The sequence below is a fragment of the Leptonychotes weddellii genome, chromosome 4 (genome assembly GCF_054177405.1).
Source record: "Leptonychotes weddellii isolate Sample4059 chromosome 4, ASM5417740v2, whole genome shotgun sequence".
In the NCBI taxonomy this organism is placed as follows: Eukaryota; Metazoa; Chordata; class Mammalia; order Carnivora; family Phocidae; genus Leptonychotes; species Leptonychotes weddellii.
The window spans coordinates 92,800,235-92,820,020 of NC_138372.1; the positions used below are offsets into that span (position 1 = coordinate 92,800,235).

General features: G+C 43.1%; 1 protein-coding gene across 1 annotated transcript in view; it reads left to right on the forward strand.

Annotated features, from left to right (window-relative positions):
* Positions 1-19,786, forward strand: part of PDE4DIP (phosphodiesterase 4D interacting protein) — a 197,250-nt gene that overhangs the window by 66,225 nt on the left and 111,239 nt on the right. Inside the window, exon 4 of the mRNA XM_081817111.1 lies at positions 1,600-1,710. Coding sequence (XP_081673237.1) covers positions 1,600-1,710 — 111 coding nt within the window. The remainder of the gene's footprint in view (positions 1-1,599; positions 1,711-19,786) is intronic.

Here is a 19,786-nt window from a genome sequence, read left to right on the forward strand (position 1 = left end):
AAAAAGTTTGAGTAACACAAGCTTGGAGGATTCTAGTGGAAAACACATCCCTACGTCTGTATAGCCACCCAGCTCTTTGAGAGTTGGGACTATCTTCCTCTTTGCATCTGTCATGCCCAACATACTACCCGGTGGATACACAGGAGATGTTGGTTAGAATTATTATGAAGAATTAAGATAGAAGATTGAAGAACAGGTAGGTTAGGGAAGAAGTGAGTACTTGATTTAAGTAAAGGTCTAGTTTCCTTTTACTTTAGATGTTAATATTAATGTTTTTTCAACCTGGTATTACTGGAACTAAGAACCTGTGTTTCATATCTGTGTTGTGGGATGGTCTCCTAGTCACCTTCAGTGTTCCTTGTGATGTGGTATAAATAATACTTCCTGCTGATGTTGCAGCTGTCATTCAAGGATCTTAAATTGCTTTGCGAGCAGGATCTGGTGATGAGTGCCTGGCTCCACTTGGCAGGTGCCAGAGTTAAGAACCAGTGACTGGCTGAAATCTCTGGGCTCCAGACTGACGCCTCCCCCCCCCCCCACCCCGGCGCTCAGCCCTCTCTTTCCCTCATCCCTTGGAGGAAGGAGCCTTTGACTCTGCCTCTTTGTGAGCTTGTCTAGCTGGTAATAGCTTGCAAAGATTTCCACGGAAGTAGATTTACTCTTTCTTCGGGGGTGGCTCCGGTGTGTATGGGGGTGGGAGGCACATGGTGGTAAAGACTATTTATTTAACTGCTTCTGGACTTGAAAAGTCCAGGGAGCAAAACTGGGAAGGAACTGATTAGAGGTGAGTTCTGGATCATCAAAGGAAATTGGAGAGCCCTCCTGTTAATAGGTCTTTAAGATCTGCACCTGACAGAAAGGGGGTATTTGACATGTGCTCTTTCCTATAGCAACCTATTTCTTGCTCCTGGCCACACTCCTTTGGTTTGTTTTTTGTTTGTTTGCTTATTTATTTATTTTTTTTAAGTAAACTCTATCCCCAGCCTGGGGCTGGAACTCAGGATCCTGAGACCAAGAGTGGCAAGCTCTACCGACTGAGCCAGCCAGGCGCCCCCTCCCCTTTGGGTTTTATTGTGCAAATTGGCCACCAGAGACTTAAGTGCCCACTCACACATACAGCCCTTCATTTTCTTCTCTTTTCTGCAAGCCCACCAGCACCTTGAAGTAGTCCCGTTCCCTATTTCCTGGAAGCTTCTGGGGGGCCAGTTCTCTCTCTTTTCCAAGAAACTGTTAACTGCTTACAGTTGGGCCTGCGAGGCTTGGGGAGGGTGACAGCCCGGTCCCGGCTTGGAGTCGGGTTACACCACTTGTGTCTGAGTTCACGCAGCATGTTCCTCTGTCAGGAATTCCGCAAATATCTCCCAGAGGTAAAAAAGGAAAGTGCGCTGCGCTCCAGCACCCAGAGCAGTGAGCCCAGTCCCAGGTCCCCGAGAGAGCGCCAGCCACTGGGGTCATGTCGCCATAGCCTCAGCAGTGTCCCAGCGGCTAGCTTCATGCCAGGGTGCAGCCGCACTATGTTCCTAGGGTGAGGGGGCGACTGGGCATACTGCTCCCCATGGGTTGCCCACCATGTCTAATGGATATCGCACTCTGTCCCAGCATCTCAATGACCTGAAGAAGGAGAACTTCAGCCTCAAGCTGCGCATCTACTTCCTGGAGGAGCGCATGCAGCAGAAGTATGAGGCCAGCCGGGATGACATCTACAAGCGGGTGAGTGCAGGAGCCGTGCGCTCCAGCCCCGAGCAGGGGGCTCGTGGCCCACCCACTGATATCCAGGCTCTTCCTACCTCCAGCGGTGCTAACTAGGGAGGGAGGCGCGTTCCACGCCAGGTCTGGCCACCTGAATGCGGGGGTGACCTTGGACCAGCTCATTTCACCTCTTTTGTGCCTGTTTTGTACTTTCCTTGTGTGTAAAGAGACCGAGCTGGATTAAATCAGAGTTTGCTCTGCCGTGGAACTGTTCAGAACAGTCACCTTTGGGAGCAGGTTTACAATGTAGATTCCCTCCCTGCCTTACCCGCGGGGATTCTGATTTAGTAATGCAAGGGAAGGGGGTCTTAAAATTTGCATTTTTTTAAGTTTATCTTTTTTTTTTTAGTAATTTCTACACCCAACATGGGGCTGGAACTCAGGACCCCAGGAGGCGCTTGCTCTTATGACTCAGTCAGCCAACGCGCTCGCTGGACGTTTGCATTTTTTAAAAGCTGCCAAGGTGACTCTGAAGCAGGTTGCTTGCAGGGCATATATTCAGCTAGAGAAGGACCCCTTCTAGCTCTGGCTCAGTGGAGGCAGAGAATGAGCCGATGGAGCAAGGAGCAGGGGCTGAGCGCGGTTCAGTTCCCTGAGAAATTCGTGTTTGTCCTTGAAGATGATAATGCAGATAACATTTAAAGACCCAATCTTAGGCGTTTTCAGGCTTAGGACTAGTTCACCTAAGAATGAAGAAAAGGGTGCTGATGGCCTCAGGGGTGGGAGGAGGCGGGCGCTTCTCTGAGAGGGAGGCCGGTCTGGGTTGCTGGGTGAGTGATTGGGGTGGGGAAGGAAGAGAGAGGGGGTTGACTGAGGAGAGGGTGAGATGAGACAGCACCTTGGTTGGTAAGAGGGCGCAAGGCTTTTGGATGAAGCTTCCTAACTGGTTACCACAATGTTGGCTTCTTCAGCCTTCTTAGTGTCTGGACAAGCTCTAAAGTGGCCTGAGTGACCTGGAGCTGGTCGCCTCTGATTTTTTCTGAGCTTCTAAATCTCCAGCTGTTTACACCAGAAGACTATACAAATATTATCATTGTCTATGTGTGTCCTGTCCTGTCGAGAAGAAGGTTGGGAAGCTTTTGCAGGCTGTCAGAGAATATGTTGGATCAGAGGAATAACCGGTGTCTTTGAAACCCACTTATTTGGTAAATTCAACTAATGTGGGCAGCTACATCTGGCGGATTTAGCCCTGTTTTCTGTCTTCCTTGGATTTCCATGTTTTAACCTGAATCTTCCTGAAATTGGTCCAGACTGACCTTCAATCTCTTACGTGGCTATAGAGTGAACATGCCTGAATGGAGTTGCCAGGGCTCAAGGTCAAGGAAGATATTATCAAGTGGCGATTGGTAATGCAGAGAGATGGAGAGGCGGGGAGGGTGAATGGCAGTCTGCCTCGGGGTAGAAATAGTGAATGAATTTGTGCCTTGTGCAGAGGGAGGAGCATTTTTCATTAGCTGTCTCCAAAGCAAGGCAGAAGGAAGGGGCAGTGTCTTGGATTATTTAAGGGAAAGGATTTTTTTTTTTTTTTTAACTTGAATCAACTGACTGCTTGAATCATTTGGTCTCACCCTCTGCTCAGCACTGGCTGACAAGACTGTCCTCAGGGAACATTTTGGGTGGGGTGTGGGAGGGCACCGTTACACTCCTAGAGAAGTGTGATTAAGAAGATTCTTTAAAAAATAAAAAAAGATTCTAGAGGGGCAGGGTGGGGAGAGTCGGCAAAGGACATTGTCATATGCCGAGGTTGCTAACCCTTTTATTAGCCCAGTATTGCCACTAAGCCCTATCTCTTCCTGGCCTTAAGTCCAGAGTCATCAGGCACCCACTGGCATCCTATGATTTAAGGAATCGCAAACTACTGTGTCCCCTCCTTTCCCTTCTTACCAAATCTTTGTTCAATCCATCTGTCATATTACTTATCCCATTTGGCTGTGATTATTTGGGAAGCACTGAAGGTTTAAAATGTTCTTCTTATTTGGGAAGCAAAACACATAAAGCCATTATCAATCATTAATATCATGGTTGAAATTAGTTTATCACACTATGCAGTGATGAGGGCTTGATAGAAACAAGGGCAGTTCCATTTTGATGGAAGGACAAGGGATCAGAAAACCACCCCAGCCGGGGAGCCCTGGACAACCAGGGGACCTAGGCAAGTTACTTAACCTTTCTGAGTCAATGTCAGCCCCTGTAGAATTGGCATGAAGAATACTGCACAACTCCATAGGCACTGAAGATTATTTGTTGAGAGTGTGAATAAATAGCAGCCACAAAGATGAAAGGAGAAGACTTTGATCACAGCACTTTGTAAACTTCATATCTTCCTATGTATATGAGGGGGTAGTAGTTCTACGTTTACCAGTAGTAATAGTTACTGTGAGATTTTAAAATGAGAAAGAGGCTCTTTTAATCTCACTTGCAGGCATTCCCATGAATATGCCTTACGTTCCACAAGGTTAGGACAATGAATGAGTAGCAGTGTGGGTGAAGAGACACCCAGGACGACATGCAGTGCATCACATTGTAAGTCAGGTGGTTCAAATGGGAATTTAGAGCCCTGTTCTGTGACCAAACTTAGCTTGATTTTTCTTTAGCATTGGAAGGACGCTTCTTTAAATATAGTAAAAACCATTAAATCACACCCAGCTGAGTCAGAATCCACACTAACTTGGGTGCTGTATGCATGATTCTTTTAAATAAAACCAATGTTTGTGAAACATACGTAAGTCTCTTGTGAATAGTACTTATTTTATCATTTTATGTATTTTTGCTACAGCAGATTTTTGTTAAGATATTTGCACTAAAGAATGAAATATTACTGTCTTAGAGACAATCAAACATTTCGCCATGACTGCAGGCAAGGGAAATGTAGGAAACTTTAGGAGAAAAGGACTGGAGAGAGGGTTCAGTCTTTCTCCCACCAAGTGGCAAGTCCTCAGTTAGGTAGTTGAGTGAGGGAGAGATTAAAGTAGATATAGTCCTTAGTTGTAATGGCAGCTATAAGGATGTTTAATTGTATGAGAAGGTGTAAGAGTTAGAGAATTATGTAAAAACCTAGAAGAATCAACTTCAAAGCAAGTAAATTAAAGGAGTTAAGGGTTTCTCTCTTTAGAGCTGTTCAGAGAATTTAGAAATAATCTTAAAACTCATGCTAGCTATGGATTAATAAAATAGTATTAAATTGTACATAAAAATCGGTTCTGTGAGACTGGAGGCGTTTCTGTTGAGTGTTTATCCTTTGAACTTCAACTTTTGTAAGCAATTTAAAAAGAAACAAGACAGGAAGAGGCTGCCTACCCGTCAGCGCAAGTAAACTGGGGCATATTCAGGTACCACTGCCCCCTGTTGGTAGCAAATATTAATTGTAGGTTCAGCTTTTGTGGGAAGACCGTTTTGAAAGTCTGAAGCAGGGAAGGGAGAAAGCACTGTCATACATAAACAGCTCCTGATTCTGGAACAAAGTTAAGTCAGAAAATGCTGTAAGTGGTCCACAGCTGAGTATGGCCCACTCCGAGGGAGACTGGCTTGTGAGCATTTCTGGACTGCAGCTGCTCTGGTAAATAATTTCTGGGTGGCAACTTGGCTGACTTCCTGGTTGTTGTTGATTATCTAATCCTGCATCTTCTCAGGATCGCTGAGTGAGCTGCCACTGGAAGTATGCCCAACCCTGGAATTTATGAAATCCACTGCTGTGTGGTAAACATCCAGTCCCCAAAGAGCACACAAAACCACTATCAACTGTGTTTTGCCCCATGATGACTACTTACTTGTTAAACTTGTGTGAATTTAGTATTACCCGAGGTTGCTTTATTTTTTTAATATTTATTTATTTTATTTTTATTTTTTATTTTTTTAAAGATTTTTTATTTATTTATTTGACAGAGAGAGACACAGCGAGAGAGGGAACACAGGCAGGGGGAGTGGGAGAGGGAGAAGCGGGCTTCCCGCCGAGCAGGGAGCCCGATGCGGGACTCGATCCCAGGACCCCGGGACCATGACCTGAGCCGAAGGCAGTCGCCCAACCAACTGAGCCACCCAGGCGCCCTATTTATTTTATTTGAGAGAGAGAGAGAGAGAGAGATCACGACTTGAACCAAAACCAAGAGTTGAACACTTAGCCAACTGAGCCACCCAAGTGCCCCCCTGCACCCCCCCCCCGCCCCCGCCCCGGCCCCAACAAGGTTGCTTTAAAAAAATTTAAGGCTCCCTGTTAAGAATGGAATTTAAAATCTGACAGGGCCAGATCCAATAACAAAACCATCAGGAAAAACTGAATGTCATCCTCCTGGACCAGGTAGAGTCAATGTTTAAGTATGACATTATTGATACTAGAAGGTTAAAATGGTTTGGGCCTTTATTTAGATAGGAGTTGAAAGAGTTGTATTTCATTCATTATATATCGGCCTCTTAAACTTCCTGACTTCTCTGAGCTGTGCTTTCTCATCTTTGAGATTGGATGATATTTCTCCTGAGCAAACTCTGAAGTTTATTTATTTATTTATTTTTAAACTTTGGAAGTTTATACATAGCGTACTTCTGTAGCAGGTTTTAAAAATTGTGATAAACAGCCTATTGACTTTACTTGCCTCCTAAATTTTCATCATTTCTACTATTCTGTGATCACTGGGTATAATAGTTAAGAGCTGAACCCAACAGACCTGAGAAGGAATCTTGGTTCTACTACTTGCTACCTGCGTTAATTTGGGAAAATACTATAATTTCTCTGAGTTGAAGTGGGTGTTGTAATAGCACCTATCTTATAGGATCTGAGGGAGAATTAAATGAGCCAATTAGTTGAAATCAGCACAATGCCTATCATATAGTAAGCCCTCAAGAAATATTTGCCATTATTGTGACAAATTGAGAGATGACAAAATTGCCCAGATAAGTCCAATTATTGGATAAGTCCAATCATTTTTTATTTTAAGTCAGTTTTTTTTCCTCAATAGTGGATTTGGGACCATTTGTCCTATTTGTCTTAATTCTCCATTTTAGTTTGCCCGTAAATAACATAATATAATCCAAGTGTCCATATTGCAGCAAATCTACTGTCACCCTCAAGTACAAATATTCCTTCAAAGAGAATGAATGGGAAAGATTGGGTTTGTTAAATTTCTGTTTTTTGTTTGGTTTTTTTTAAAGAAAATATTGGAGTCTGATGTGGGGCTAGATCTCACCACCTCGAGATCACAACCTGAGCCCAAACCAAGAGTTGGATGCCTAACTGACTGCACCACCCAGGCCCCCCTTATTTTTTTGCATTTTAAGAACTATCTTTCTTTTTGTAGTTGAATATAGGAACTCCAGTTTGACTTGAAGCAACGGAAAGCTATTAGAGAAAGACTATCTTTGAGGGATAGCAAAATGTAGGTAGACAACTTTTGGACTCAAATCAGAAGACCTGAGTTCTGAATATTCCTTGCTACGTGTCCTTGGCCATGTCCATAACGTCTTTGAGCCTCTGTTTCCTGAAATAGAGGCACGAATTCCTGTCCTGCCCTCCTCCCCATGTGTTAGGTGTTAAATCAATGTAAAGGATTGTTACTATAATCTTGCATACCTGGAGATACCTACTAGAGCGCAGACGCACCTTCTCGGGTTATTGCCTAAAGGGATGGTGCAGTTGCTCTTACACAGTGAATGGTTTTCTTCTTATATTTAACAGAGTTGACTCTTGTTTTCTTTTTATAGTTTAGTAAACCTTTAAACCCTTGTTTAGTTAGCTGCTAAGGTTTTTATCTCCCTCTATGTTTTACTTATGTGAAGTCTAAGAAATATGCATAGTAGGGAATGGAGAAATAAATAAGTAGCGAGAAGAGAAATCAGGATGACTTTGGCCAAACTATTTTAAATAGTTCTCTGGAAGCCTGGTGTGAATGTAGCCCGTGTCTGCGCACGCTGTGTGCGTGATTCCTCGTTCTCAGCTTTCTGAGGTCTGTAAGGCATGCTTGTCCATTTCCTCTTCTTTTTGGGAGTAGAAGTAGGAAGAAAGGAGGGAGACTCCGTCATTACATAGTTGTAACTGGTATTTGTGTTCTTGGTTTAAAAAATGTGTAATCTTCCCAGCTATTAGGGTGACTGCTATAAAAACAAAACAAAGAAATAAAAAACTGGAAAATAACATATGTTGGCCAGCTGCTGTGGAAAATGGCATGATGATTCTCGAAAAAATTAAGCATAGAATTATTATATGATCCAGCATGTCCACTTCTAGGTATATACCTGAAAGAAGAGAAAGCAGGGACTCAAACATATTTGTACACCCATGTTCATAGCAACATTATTCACAGTAGCCAAAGGGTAGAAGCAGCCTGAATATTTTATTTATTTATTTGTCAGAGGAAGAGAGCACAAGTAGGGGGAGTGGCAGGCAGGGAGCCCTGCAGGGCTCGATTCACAGACTGAGCCACTCAGGCATCCCGGGGAGTTATTGTTTAGTGGGTACAGTCAGTTGGGGAAAAAGTTCTGGAGATGGATGGTTGCACAACAATATGAATATATTTAATATCACTGAGCTGTATGCTTAAAAATGGTTAAAATGGTAAATTTTATGTTTTTTATATTTTACTACAATAAAAAAAATTTTAAGCAACTTTCCCATAACTGTTATAGTTACTTTAAAATATTCTGGGAGCTTTGACCAAAACAACTTATTTTCTGTTTTTGCTTAACACAATGTTTCTCATTTTTAAATTTTACTTATGTATTTGAGAGAGAGAGAGTGCCTGTGTGAGAGAGGGAAGGGAGAGGAAGAGAGAAAGAATCCCAAGCAGACTCTGTGCTGAGTGTGGAGCCCAACATGGGGCTCGATCTCAAGACCCTGACATCACGACCTGAACCGAAACCAAGAGTCTGATGCCTAACCAACTGAGCCACCCAGGTGCCCCAACTTTTCTCATTTTTAAGAGCTTTTCATTAGAAGTCCTAATACTTGCCTGTTGGAAAAAAGAAAATTTTTTCTTTGAATATTTAAGACCTTTTCTTCCAATCACTAGAAAATAAATCTAAAACTAAATTCTGGAGTCTAATTTAATTCTAATCCATTTCTAATTATCTCCTTAACTATGTCTACAAAATTTGCATTTCTGCATAAGCTTATTATAAAGCTATTTCCTCTTCCTATTGGTTATGTACATCTAAGTTTACACACTGATAGAAATAGGCATTCTAAATTCCTATCTCAAATGTTTCCCTTGTTTGCCTTATCACCGTGGCCATTCAGTTACTCAGGTTTGCACACATGCATTCATTCATTCATTCATTCATTCATTCAAACATCTATTGACTATCTACTATATGCCAGAGACTGTGCCAGCTGCCGGTGGAGAAAGATATCAAATAAATAAAAATGGCATAATAAAGGCTACCATAGGGGCACCCAGGTGGCTCAGCTGGCTAAGCATCTGTCTTTGGCTCTGGTCATGATCCCAGGGTCCTGGGATCGAGCCCCACATCGGGCTCCCTTCTCAGCGGCCAGTCTGCTTTTCCCTCTCCCTCTGCTCCTTCCCCCTCCACCCTTGCTTGTGTGCTCTTTCTCTCTCAAATAAATAATTAAATAAAATCTTAAAAAAAAAAAAAAAGGCTACCATAGAGGCATGTAAGATTGCTCTAAAGTCCTAAGGAGAATGACAAAAATCCCCCAGGAAAGGCTTTGCAAGTTAGTGAAGTTCGAACTGAATCTTTTTTTTTTTTTAAAGATTTTATTTATTTATTTGAGAGAGAGAGAATGAGAGACAGAGAGCATGAGCGGGAGGAGGGTCAGAGGGAGAAGCAGACTCCCTGCCGAGCAGAGAGCCCGATGCGGGACTCGATCCTGGGACTCCAGGATCATGACCTGAGCCGAAGGCAGTCGCCTAACCAACTGAGCCACCCAGGCGCCCTCGAACTGAATCTTAAAAGGACACAACAAGGAATGGGGAGAGGATCTTAGAAGAAACAGCATATACAAGGGCACAAAGTCATGAAAAAGCATTTTGTGTTTGCCATGCTTCGAGTCATTCTGTACGGCTAGGACATGGTCTCAAGGGCTTGTAGCAGTAGTAAGATGAGATTGGAAAGATAAGCAGGGGATAGATCATGGGGAGCTTTGGATTTATCCATTTGCTCATTCATCAACATTCATTGGGTGCCTACTGTATTCTGAGTACTGTGCTGGAAATTGGGGCTTTGAAGATGATTAAAGCACAAGTGATAGGGTGTGGTAAAAAGCAGTAAAAGAGATGTGTACAGAGTATAAGCAAACTCAAATGAGGCATCTCTAACCCAACTGAATAGAATAGATGGAAGGAAAATCTACAAAGGATTCTTTGAGGAGATGACGCCTGAGCTTTGTCTTCAAAAGGAGAGTAATCATTAGTTAGTCAGTGGGTGGTGAGGTGGAAAGAAAGGGCTTTAGCCAGAAGCAAATGCCAAAGGCAAGAAACCACATGGAATGTGTGGAGAATTATAAGTCGTTTTGTGTTGCTAAATTTAAGTGCTAGACACAGAATGATGCTGAAGAGTCTGTGGGACATAAATCTTTGTGCCATTTTTAAAAACTGAAGACTTTATCCTGAGGATGATAAGGAGCCACTGATGGGCTTTAAGCAGCAGGCAACACGCTAGATCCTTCTGGTGGGTGGGGAGGATGGAAGATAAGACAGGAAGTCATCAGGACCAGTCAGACAAGAGATGATGAGGGCCACGGGAATAGGCAGAGGGGAGGGAACTGATCTGTGAAATATGTAGGTAAAATACCTGTGGGACTGGGTGATAGATGGGATGGAAAGATTAAGAGAAAGACATCAAGAAGACTGCTCGGTTCCTGGCTAAGACAAGTCACTTTTTCTGGGCCTCTGGTTACTTATGTGTAAAATCAGAGGGCTGGACCGGGATGGTCACTAACATCCCTCCCAGCGCTGAAGTTCTGGGGTTCTGAGCACCCTCTCACTTAGCATTCATCTCCTGGTCTCTCAGCTCCTCCGAAAGCCTTCTCAGTACAGGAGGGGCCGGCAGAGCTGAGACGGCTTTAAAACTGCCAGCCAATGTCAGGGAAATCTAGTGCTGTTACCAGGTAGCCGGAGTTATAATTAGCCCAGTTGCTAGGGAAAAACGGAGATTCTGTGAGCATGGGTTGCCAGAAACAGCTTTTCCCTACCTGATGAATTTGCTTGTTTACAGGAACAAAGGGGATATGGATGGAGTGTTTTTTTCTTTTTATTTATTTATTTTTTATTAGCATATAATGTATTATTTGTTTCAGGGGTACAGGTCTGTGATTCATCAGTCTTACACAATTCACAGCGCTCACCATAGCACATACCTTCCCCAATGTCCATCACACAGCCACCCCATCCCTCCCACCCTCCTCCGCTCCAGCAACCCTCAGTTTGTTTTTAATGTGCTTTTGGAGAATTCAATTTTTGCCTAGACTACGGGATATGTTGAAAGCAAAAAAATAGGTTATGAGCTGGGGCTAATCAACGTCTTGTCTGAGGTAGGAAGAGTGGGCACAAATATCTTTGGATAGCTGGAAAGAGACTTATTTTCACCTGAATGGAGATAAACAAGAACACAGAATCACAGTTTGGAGCTAGAGAAGATCTTGAAGATAATTTATATAACCCCTTTACTTTTTTTTTCAATTATTATTTTATTTGTTAGAGTACAAAAAAATCCATTTATACTTTATAAAATTAAATCATTTTTTCAATAAAAACAAAATTAATAGTTAATATATAGTATAATAGAGAAAGCTTATTAGCACGTAACATGATAGAGAGCAGTTTTTCTTTTCTTTTTTTCTTTTTTTTCATTCCCTCCCCCGTGGCCCCTCAGGGCAGTTTTTCAGTTGCTACTATGGATGAGACACTGTATGTAAGAAATTTCAGAAAAATTGGAGAATTATCAGCATAAACAATCACAAAACATTTTGTTGATAAGAATAATTTTTAATAGCAAAAATTGATTATTCTATACTTAGAAACTAAAAGTAGTATGATTAATCAAAAATTTTTGGATACTATGATACATCTCCACAGATAGATTTGTCTGTAAATTCGATGTAATTCCAACAATAATTTTTTTATTCAAGTGTAACTAACATACGGTGTTGTATTGCTTTTAGATGTACAATATAATGATTGATCTATGCATTTGTCAGTGCTCATGATGATAAATGTACTCTTAATCCCCTTTATCTATTTCACCCATCCCTCCACCTACCTCTCCTCTGGCAACCACATTTGTCCTCTGTATTTTTTTTTTTTAAAGATTTTTATTTATTTATTTGAGAGAGAGAGAGCATGAGCAGGGGGAGCAGCAGAGGGAGAGAGAGAGGCAGACTCCCCGCTGAGCAGGAAGCCCTATGCGGGGCTCGATTCCAGGACCCTGGGACCATGACCTGAGCCGAAGGCAGACGCCTAACGACTGAGCCACCCAGGCTCCCCTGTCCTCTGTATTTAGGAGTTTGTTTTTATCTCTTTTTTTCTTTGTTTGTTTTGTTTCTTAAATTCCGCATATGAGTGAAGTCATATGGTATTTGTCTTTCTCTGATTGACTTATTTCACGTAGCATTATATCCTTTAGATCCATCCATGTTGTTGCAAATGGCAAGATTTCATTCTTTTTTATGGCTGAGTAATATTTCAGTGTGTGTGTGTATACTGCATCTTTTTATCTATTCATCTATATATGGATACTTGGGCTGCTTCCAGTAAACATAGGAATGCATATATCTTCTTGAATTAGTGTTTTCGTTTTCTTTAGGTATATACCCAGTGGCGGAATTATTGGATCCCATGGTAACACGTTTACTTTTTTGGAAAGATTTTATTTTAAAATAATTGTAGATTCACAGAAAAGTTGCAAAAATAATAATTCACTTAGCTTTCCCTAATTTATTTTCGAGAAAGGAAACTGAGGCCCAGAACAGTCAAGTCACTTGCCTAAGGTCACAGAACAAGCTAATGGTCAAGTTGAGACTAGAATCCAGGAGGCCTTGCTACCTGTCCATGTATTTGCAGTGACTTCCTTGGTCTTCAACAAAAGTTCAAGGGATTTATATACTTGTCACAAGTGTAGACTTTCTTCCCCTTTGCACTACTGGGCTAAAATAGAATGTTACACAGCAGGAGCAATTCACAGATAAGTGATTCTGTAATCTGTGTGCGCTTCCAAAAGAAAATATTTATTTCCTCAGCCTACATACCCCTTCCCCAGGAGTTTCATTTATGTCATTTACGTTTCCAAAAGTCATTGTGAACTTTTTTTTTTTTGCTCTGCTTCCTGCTCTTGGCCTTTGCCATCTCATGTAAGCAAGTTCAACTTCACAGAGAAGTGGGGATCTGTTATACATGGAGAAGGCGCATCGTGGGGGGCTGGTGCAGCCTGGAAAAGAACCTGCCCTATCATGTTAAATAGCAGCTAATCTACCCACACACCAAAGACAGTGCTCCAACTTGGTACATGCCGTTCTGTGGAAACCTAGTAATAGTCAGGTGGCTTTTTGCCAAGGAGCTTTAGAACGGACTTGGGGCTGCACTGGGCAGTTACCACCCCTGTTATTTGGAAACTTGGCTTGAAAGAGGTTGGGAGCGAATGCAAGGCCCGGGCTGCCTTGTAAAGCCAGCTTTTCATCTCCCGATCTCCTGCCAGGCCCTGCTGCCATGAAGGGCAGGAAGCCACTTCCTAGGCACACAGCGCTCTAGAAAGCCTGCACAGAGGCTTGAGGGGGAAAGCCCTCCTCCAAGCCCCTGGGGAAATGGAAAGGAGGCTGCCTGCAGGGGAGCCACGGCCTGGAGCTGCATAAGGAGAGTCTAGGTCCTAGCTGAGGGCCAGAAGGAAGCAGATCCTTCTAGGGCACCTTTCTTAACAGGTTTCAGAGCTTCTCTCTGAGGCTGCCCCTCTCAGAGTTACAGCAGTGGGCCTCCCTGTCCAGATTCTCTCTAGTCAAGCTGAGTATATGCTCAACATAAACAGTCTTGTACTGCCCACCTGCACAACTCAGTCGATGACAAGGTGTGTTGCTGGCACTCCACTCCAAAGTCAGGAACTTCTGTGTCCAGAGCTAGAGCCTCAAATGAAGACAGTGGACCTCAGGAGTTCAGGGGAGCAGATCTCTTACAGGCGGGGAGCAGTTTTCGTTCGAAGTCTTCTTTCTCTCAGATCCCTTCCCGGCTGTGGGATTGTGGAGAAGCCCAACTTGCTGCCAAACCTGTTCAAGCCTCAGAGGACCCAGGCAGAGTCGTGATAGTAGTAACTGGGGTGAGAGCAGAGGGGTCCCTCCAGCTGTAGAAAGGTTGGGTATGCAGGGGCCACATAGGGGGGATGGCCTGAATCGCTACAGTTAGCGATTCAACTGGAACTCCACTTGAGGCTTTCTCTACCCTCAACTGCTAGCTTCCTACTTTCTCTCGCCCCTCTTGTCTCTGTTTCCCCTACTTCTTCAAAGTGCCACAGTATGTCCCCAGTGCCTAAGGGTCTTGATATAAGCTGGAGGAAAATAAGTAGTCATGAGGAAAAACAGCCTGAGGACTCCTCTGTCTATTTCTAGGTAGAGTTTCTAGACCCGGGTCTGGTCCTGTCTCTGGTGTCAGTGTCTTCCCCACGCTTAGGCCCTTTCTGTCCTTCTTTGTCCCATATCCTCTCTCCCCTTCCCCCAAAATTCACACAGACACAGGGAAACTAAATGCTAAATGCTTCCCATTTAAGCCCAGGGGAGGAGGATGTCCATTTAGTGTTTACTACATGCCAGGCACCATTCTCTGCATTTTACACATATTTCAATCTCAACCATATTATAGCTCTAGGAAGTTGGTGTCTTGTCCCCAATTTTCACAGGACCGGCTGTGCCTCAAATAGCCTCAGGGCATGTACCTGGTAGCCCAGCAGCTCCATGGCCTGATTCTTCAGTTAGTAAGCAAGGCCTTGGCACATTCTTTAGAATTTAAAGTTAGTCATTCTTTCAAATGCAAATGATGCCTCTTAGTGAATCACTCTACATTGTATTAAGGACTGACCAATGAGAAAAGAAGGAGCTCTAGTAAAATGCTATCTCTTTTCATAGTGGCTTTCACCAAGATGGTGGCAGGAAGAGGTGGCATTGTCTCATTGATGTATCTACACTGAGAGGTGGCATTGACCTCATTTTTCCTTGTGAAACAGGTGCAAATTGCCATATGGAATGTAATAGGAACCAGACTGTCCTTATCCCTTTACACTGTCCTGTCAGACTTGTGCGGAGTCTGGTATGGGACTCCAGGAGTTCAGAGGAAATCAGAAAAATGAGGCTTATGAGAAAAAGGCAATGGAATTGGATTTTTTAATTTGGGGAAGAACAGACTCAGAGGTGACCTAACAGTAGATTTGATATGTCTCAGTTTGTGACAGATGGTGAGTTGTGCTCTGTTTCTGCTGACAATTAGAATAGATTGATCCTAGTTGAAACCTAAACATTAGGCCTCATTCATTTAAAACATTTATTGAACACATACTATGTTCCAGATGCTATTGGAGGTGGTTGGAATATATATCAATGAGCAGAACAGACTAGCATTCTTATCCTCATGGAATTTGTATTCTGGCATGAGGAAACAGGCAAAGAACAGTAAATATTATAAATAAATAAAATATGTACAATATTGGAAAGTAATAAGCCCTCTTGGGGAAAAAAAGAAAAAGGTAGAGCAGGGTAAGGGGGTCAAAAAGTGTAAGAGTAGAGGGAAGGTTGCAGTATTAAAAAGTGGTTGGGGGGTGCCTGGGTGGCTCAGTCGGTTAAGTGTTTGCCTTCGGCTCAGGTCGTGATCCCAGGGTCCTGGGATTGAGCCCTGCATCTACCTCCCTGCTCAATGGGGAGTCTGCTTCTCCCTCTGCCCCTCCCTTACCACCCTGCTTGTGCTCTCTCTCTCTTTCAAATAAATAAATAAAATCTTAAAAAAAAAAGTGGTCAGGGAGGGCCATTTTTAGAAAGTGATTTTAAAAACACATACATATTTATTATCTCACCATTTATGTGTGAGCAGTAAAGGCAGGACTTCACTGAGTTCTATGCTCAGAGTTTCACTAGGCTACAACCAAGATATTGGCCAGGCCAAGTTCTCATGTGAAGGCTCGACTAGGGAAGAATCAGCTTCTGAACTCATGTGGGTTGTTGGCAGAATTTATTTCCTTGTGGTGGTAGGACAAAGGGTCCTGGCTTCTTGCTAGGTATTAGCTAGAGGCTGCCCACAGTTCCTTGAGGCCACCTCTCTTCCTTGCCATGTGAGCTTGCCCCATATGGCCACTTATCTCATCAAGTCAGCAGGCTCTAGAGCAAGTCTGCTAGTAAAACGGAGTCTTAAAACTTAACATAGTCACAGGAGTGACATTCTGTCACCTTTGCCATGTTCTTATTTATTTATTTATTTGTTTGACAGAGAGAGAGAGAGAACATAAGCAGGGGGAGCAGCAGGAAGAGGGTGAGGGAGAAGCAGACTCCTGGCTGAGCAGGGAACCCGTTGTGGGGCTTGATCCCACGACCCTGGGATCATGACCTGAGCTGAAGGCAGACGCTTAACTGACTGAGCCAGCCAGGCGCCCCTCCTTTGCTATGTTCTATTGATTAGAAGCAAGTTACGCATCCTGCCCGTACTCAAGAGGAAGGGATTATACAAAGGCATGAACACCAGGAGACAAGGATCATGGGGAACCATGTTAGAGTCTGTCCAGTCCTCCCACTTATTTTGCAGAGAGGAAATTGAAAGGGAAGTAAATAAACATGTTAGTGGGTTTTACCCTCACAACATTTATAGTCCTCAGGGCTGACCTGAGGCAATGAAGGCATCCCAGATTGGTGGTCCCTGTGCTGAGCTCCTTGCTCACCCTTTGCACTTGGCTGTTTGCATTACCACTTTCTTTATCATTTCTATTTTCCTTTGATCTTTTTGTTTAATCAGTTGTATTAAGTGTATAGTTTGGTGAATTTGAACAAATGTCTGTAACCATACCACAACCATGACAAAATTGAGATGTAAAACATTTCCATCACCCAGAAAAGTTGCTTTTATGTCCCACTGGTGCCAATTCTCTCACACCATTAGCTGCAGGAAACCGCGCATCTACTTTCTGTTTATAGCTTAGTTTTGCTATTCTAGAATTTGATATAAATGGAATAATACAGTGTATATTCTGGTATTGGACTTCTTTCACTTACCATGATTTTGAGGTTTATCCATGTTGTTATGTCAGTAGTTCATCACTTTTTATTGCTGAGTAGTATTCCATCATATGAATATAATGCAATTTGCTTTTCCATTTACCTGTTGATGAACGTATGGGTTGTGTCCAGTGATTGGCTATTATGAATTAAGGTGCTATGAATTTTTACATCCAAGTCTTTGTTTTATCTCTCCTGGGTAAATACCCCATAGTGGAATTGTTAGGTCACACAAGAAGCGTCTATTTCAACTTATAGGATACTGCCAAACTGTTTTCCAAAGTAGCTCTGCCATTGGAAATGATTTTTAAGCAATGACTTGAAGGAAATGAGGAAGTTAGCCAAACAGGTAACGGGGAAGAACACTCCAGGCAGAGAAAGTGCAGGAAAACCATTGTGGCCAAAGCAACATGAGAAAGGGTGAGAATGTTCGGAGGTGAGGCCTCAGAGGTAAAGGGCCCTTGTAGATCATTTTAGAGACTTTAGTTTTTACTCCAAGTGACAAGGGAAGCCATTAAAGGATTTTAAGCAGGGGAATGAGTCCTATCTGACTTTTGAAAAGATCCTTGTGGCTATGGTAATGAGAATAGGTTGTGGAAGGACCAGAATACAGGCCAGGACAGGTGATTAGGAAGCCATTGCAGTAATTAACATAGGAGCCGGTGGTGATCAGACTAAGATAATAGCAGTCGTGGGAATAAGCAGTGAAGGGAACACCAACGAAATTGCTGATGGATTGGCTGTGAAAGGAGCCAATGAGAGAAGGAAAGGAACCAAGGAAGACCCCAGGGCTTTGGCTTAAGCAGATGGAAGGATGGAGCTGCCATAATTGAGATAGGGAAGGCTACGTATAGAATAGGTTCGAGGGTGGAGAGTGGGAGTTAATTTGGGACATTTTGTGTTTGAGATATTTGTTGAACATTGCCAGTGGCAATATCAAGTAAGCAGTTGGAAAAGGGTTGTGCTGGAGGTATAAATATTGAAGGTATCAGCATATAGTTGGTATTTAAAGCCACGAGACTAGATGAGATCACCAAGGGAGTTTGACCTACCAAGGGGGAGGACAAACAGACCAAAGGCTAAGCCGTGGGTCATTCTAATGTTAACAGTTGGGGGGAAGGAGGGAGAACCAGCAAAGGAGAAAGAGAGGATGCAACCAGTGAAGTGAGAGGAAAACCAAGAGTCTGGAGTTGAGGAGGCCAAGTGAAGGAAGTGTGTAATGGGGGCGGGGGGATCAACCTTTCAAAATGCCAATGGTAGTCAAGTAATATGATGACTAAGAATTGACGTTTGGATTTAACAACAGAAATGCCCTTAGAGATTTTGATTAGAGTCATCATTTTGGTGGACTGGTGGAGGCAAAAGCCTGATTGCATTAGTTTAACAACAAACAGGAGGAGGAGTCGAGGCAGTGAGTGTGACCCAGTATGTTGAGGAGTTTTGTTGCAAAAGAGAGCAAAGAAACAGGACAGTAACTGGTAACAGTATGGGGTCCATAGAAGATTTTTTTAAAAGATAGAGGAATAATAGCACTTTTGTATACCAACAGAATTTTCCAGTAGAAAGTGAAATATTGGTAGAGGAGAGAGGGGAGACTTTCTGGATGTTATTTTTGATCAGTAGGGAGAATGAGACCTAATGCGTAGGTGGGAGGTTTGGCTTTAGACAGGAGCATGGACAGTTGATCTGTGGTCACAAGTGGAAAGACAGAGTGTGTGAGCATAGATGCTGGTGGATGGATTGATGTGGTGGTAGGAGACTGTCAGTTTTCTTCCAGTTGTTTCAATATTCTTTTTTTTTTTTTTAAAGATTTTATTTATTTATTTGACAGAGAGATAGCGAAAGCAGGAACACAAGCAGGGGGAGTGGGAGAGGGAGAAGCAGGCTTCCCGCCGAGCAGGGAGCCTGATGTGGGACTCGATCCCAGGACCCTGGGATCATGACCTGAGCCGAAGGCAGACGCTTAACGACTGAGCCACCCAGGTGCCCCTGTTTCAATATTCTTAATGAAGCAGGAAGCAAGCTTTATTCTCACACTGTATATTTGCAAACGTGTTCCTGGAGTGAGTCAGTCCCCCTAGTGTGTGCTCATTCCTGCTGACACATCCTTGTTCACACCTGGACCACCTGTATCCTTTTTCTCTGCCTATCCAAACCCTACTTGGGTTTCAGAGTCCAACTCAGATTGCATCTGCTCGGGTGGGCCTTTCCTCACCCCTAGTGCCTGAAATATCTTTCACTCTCTCTGCTCTTCCCAAAATTACAGTTCAGATGCATTATTTGGCACCTGTTATTTAATCCTCAGCTGGTAATCATCTTTCCATGTATGCATTTCTTATCTCCTAGATTAGAAACACTCTGTGGGTTGGATTGATCTCAAACTTCCTCTGTAACTTCAACATAATCTTCAATAGTGCTGAGCCCAATCATAGAAACTTAGTAAGTTTTGTTGATCAATTGCAAACACCCAGAAGTTGCCGGTGAGGCCCGTCTGTACAGAAAAGGTGGAAGGGGGACCATCTTTGCTATTTCCTCCCCCTGAGAGGTCCAGAGGCTGGTGTTCCAGGTGAACATCCCAGAACTGAGCAGTCTCTCCGAGGGTTGGCAGAAGTAGAAAGCCAGCAAACTGGGAAAGTGTAAGACAAGGAAATTCTTGACAGAATTGTTTGAGTGGGTTGTATTTCTATTTTGAACAACATCTTTTCGTTTGATAAATATATCATCATCTTCTGTGTATGGGCACTATGCTAGTGATGAGGACACAATGATGAGGAGACAGAGGGGGCCCTGCCTTCCTGACATTTGCTGTTTACTGTCTGAACGTAGTTTGGGTAGTACTGTGATCTGGCTTTTTTTTTTTTTTTT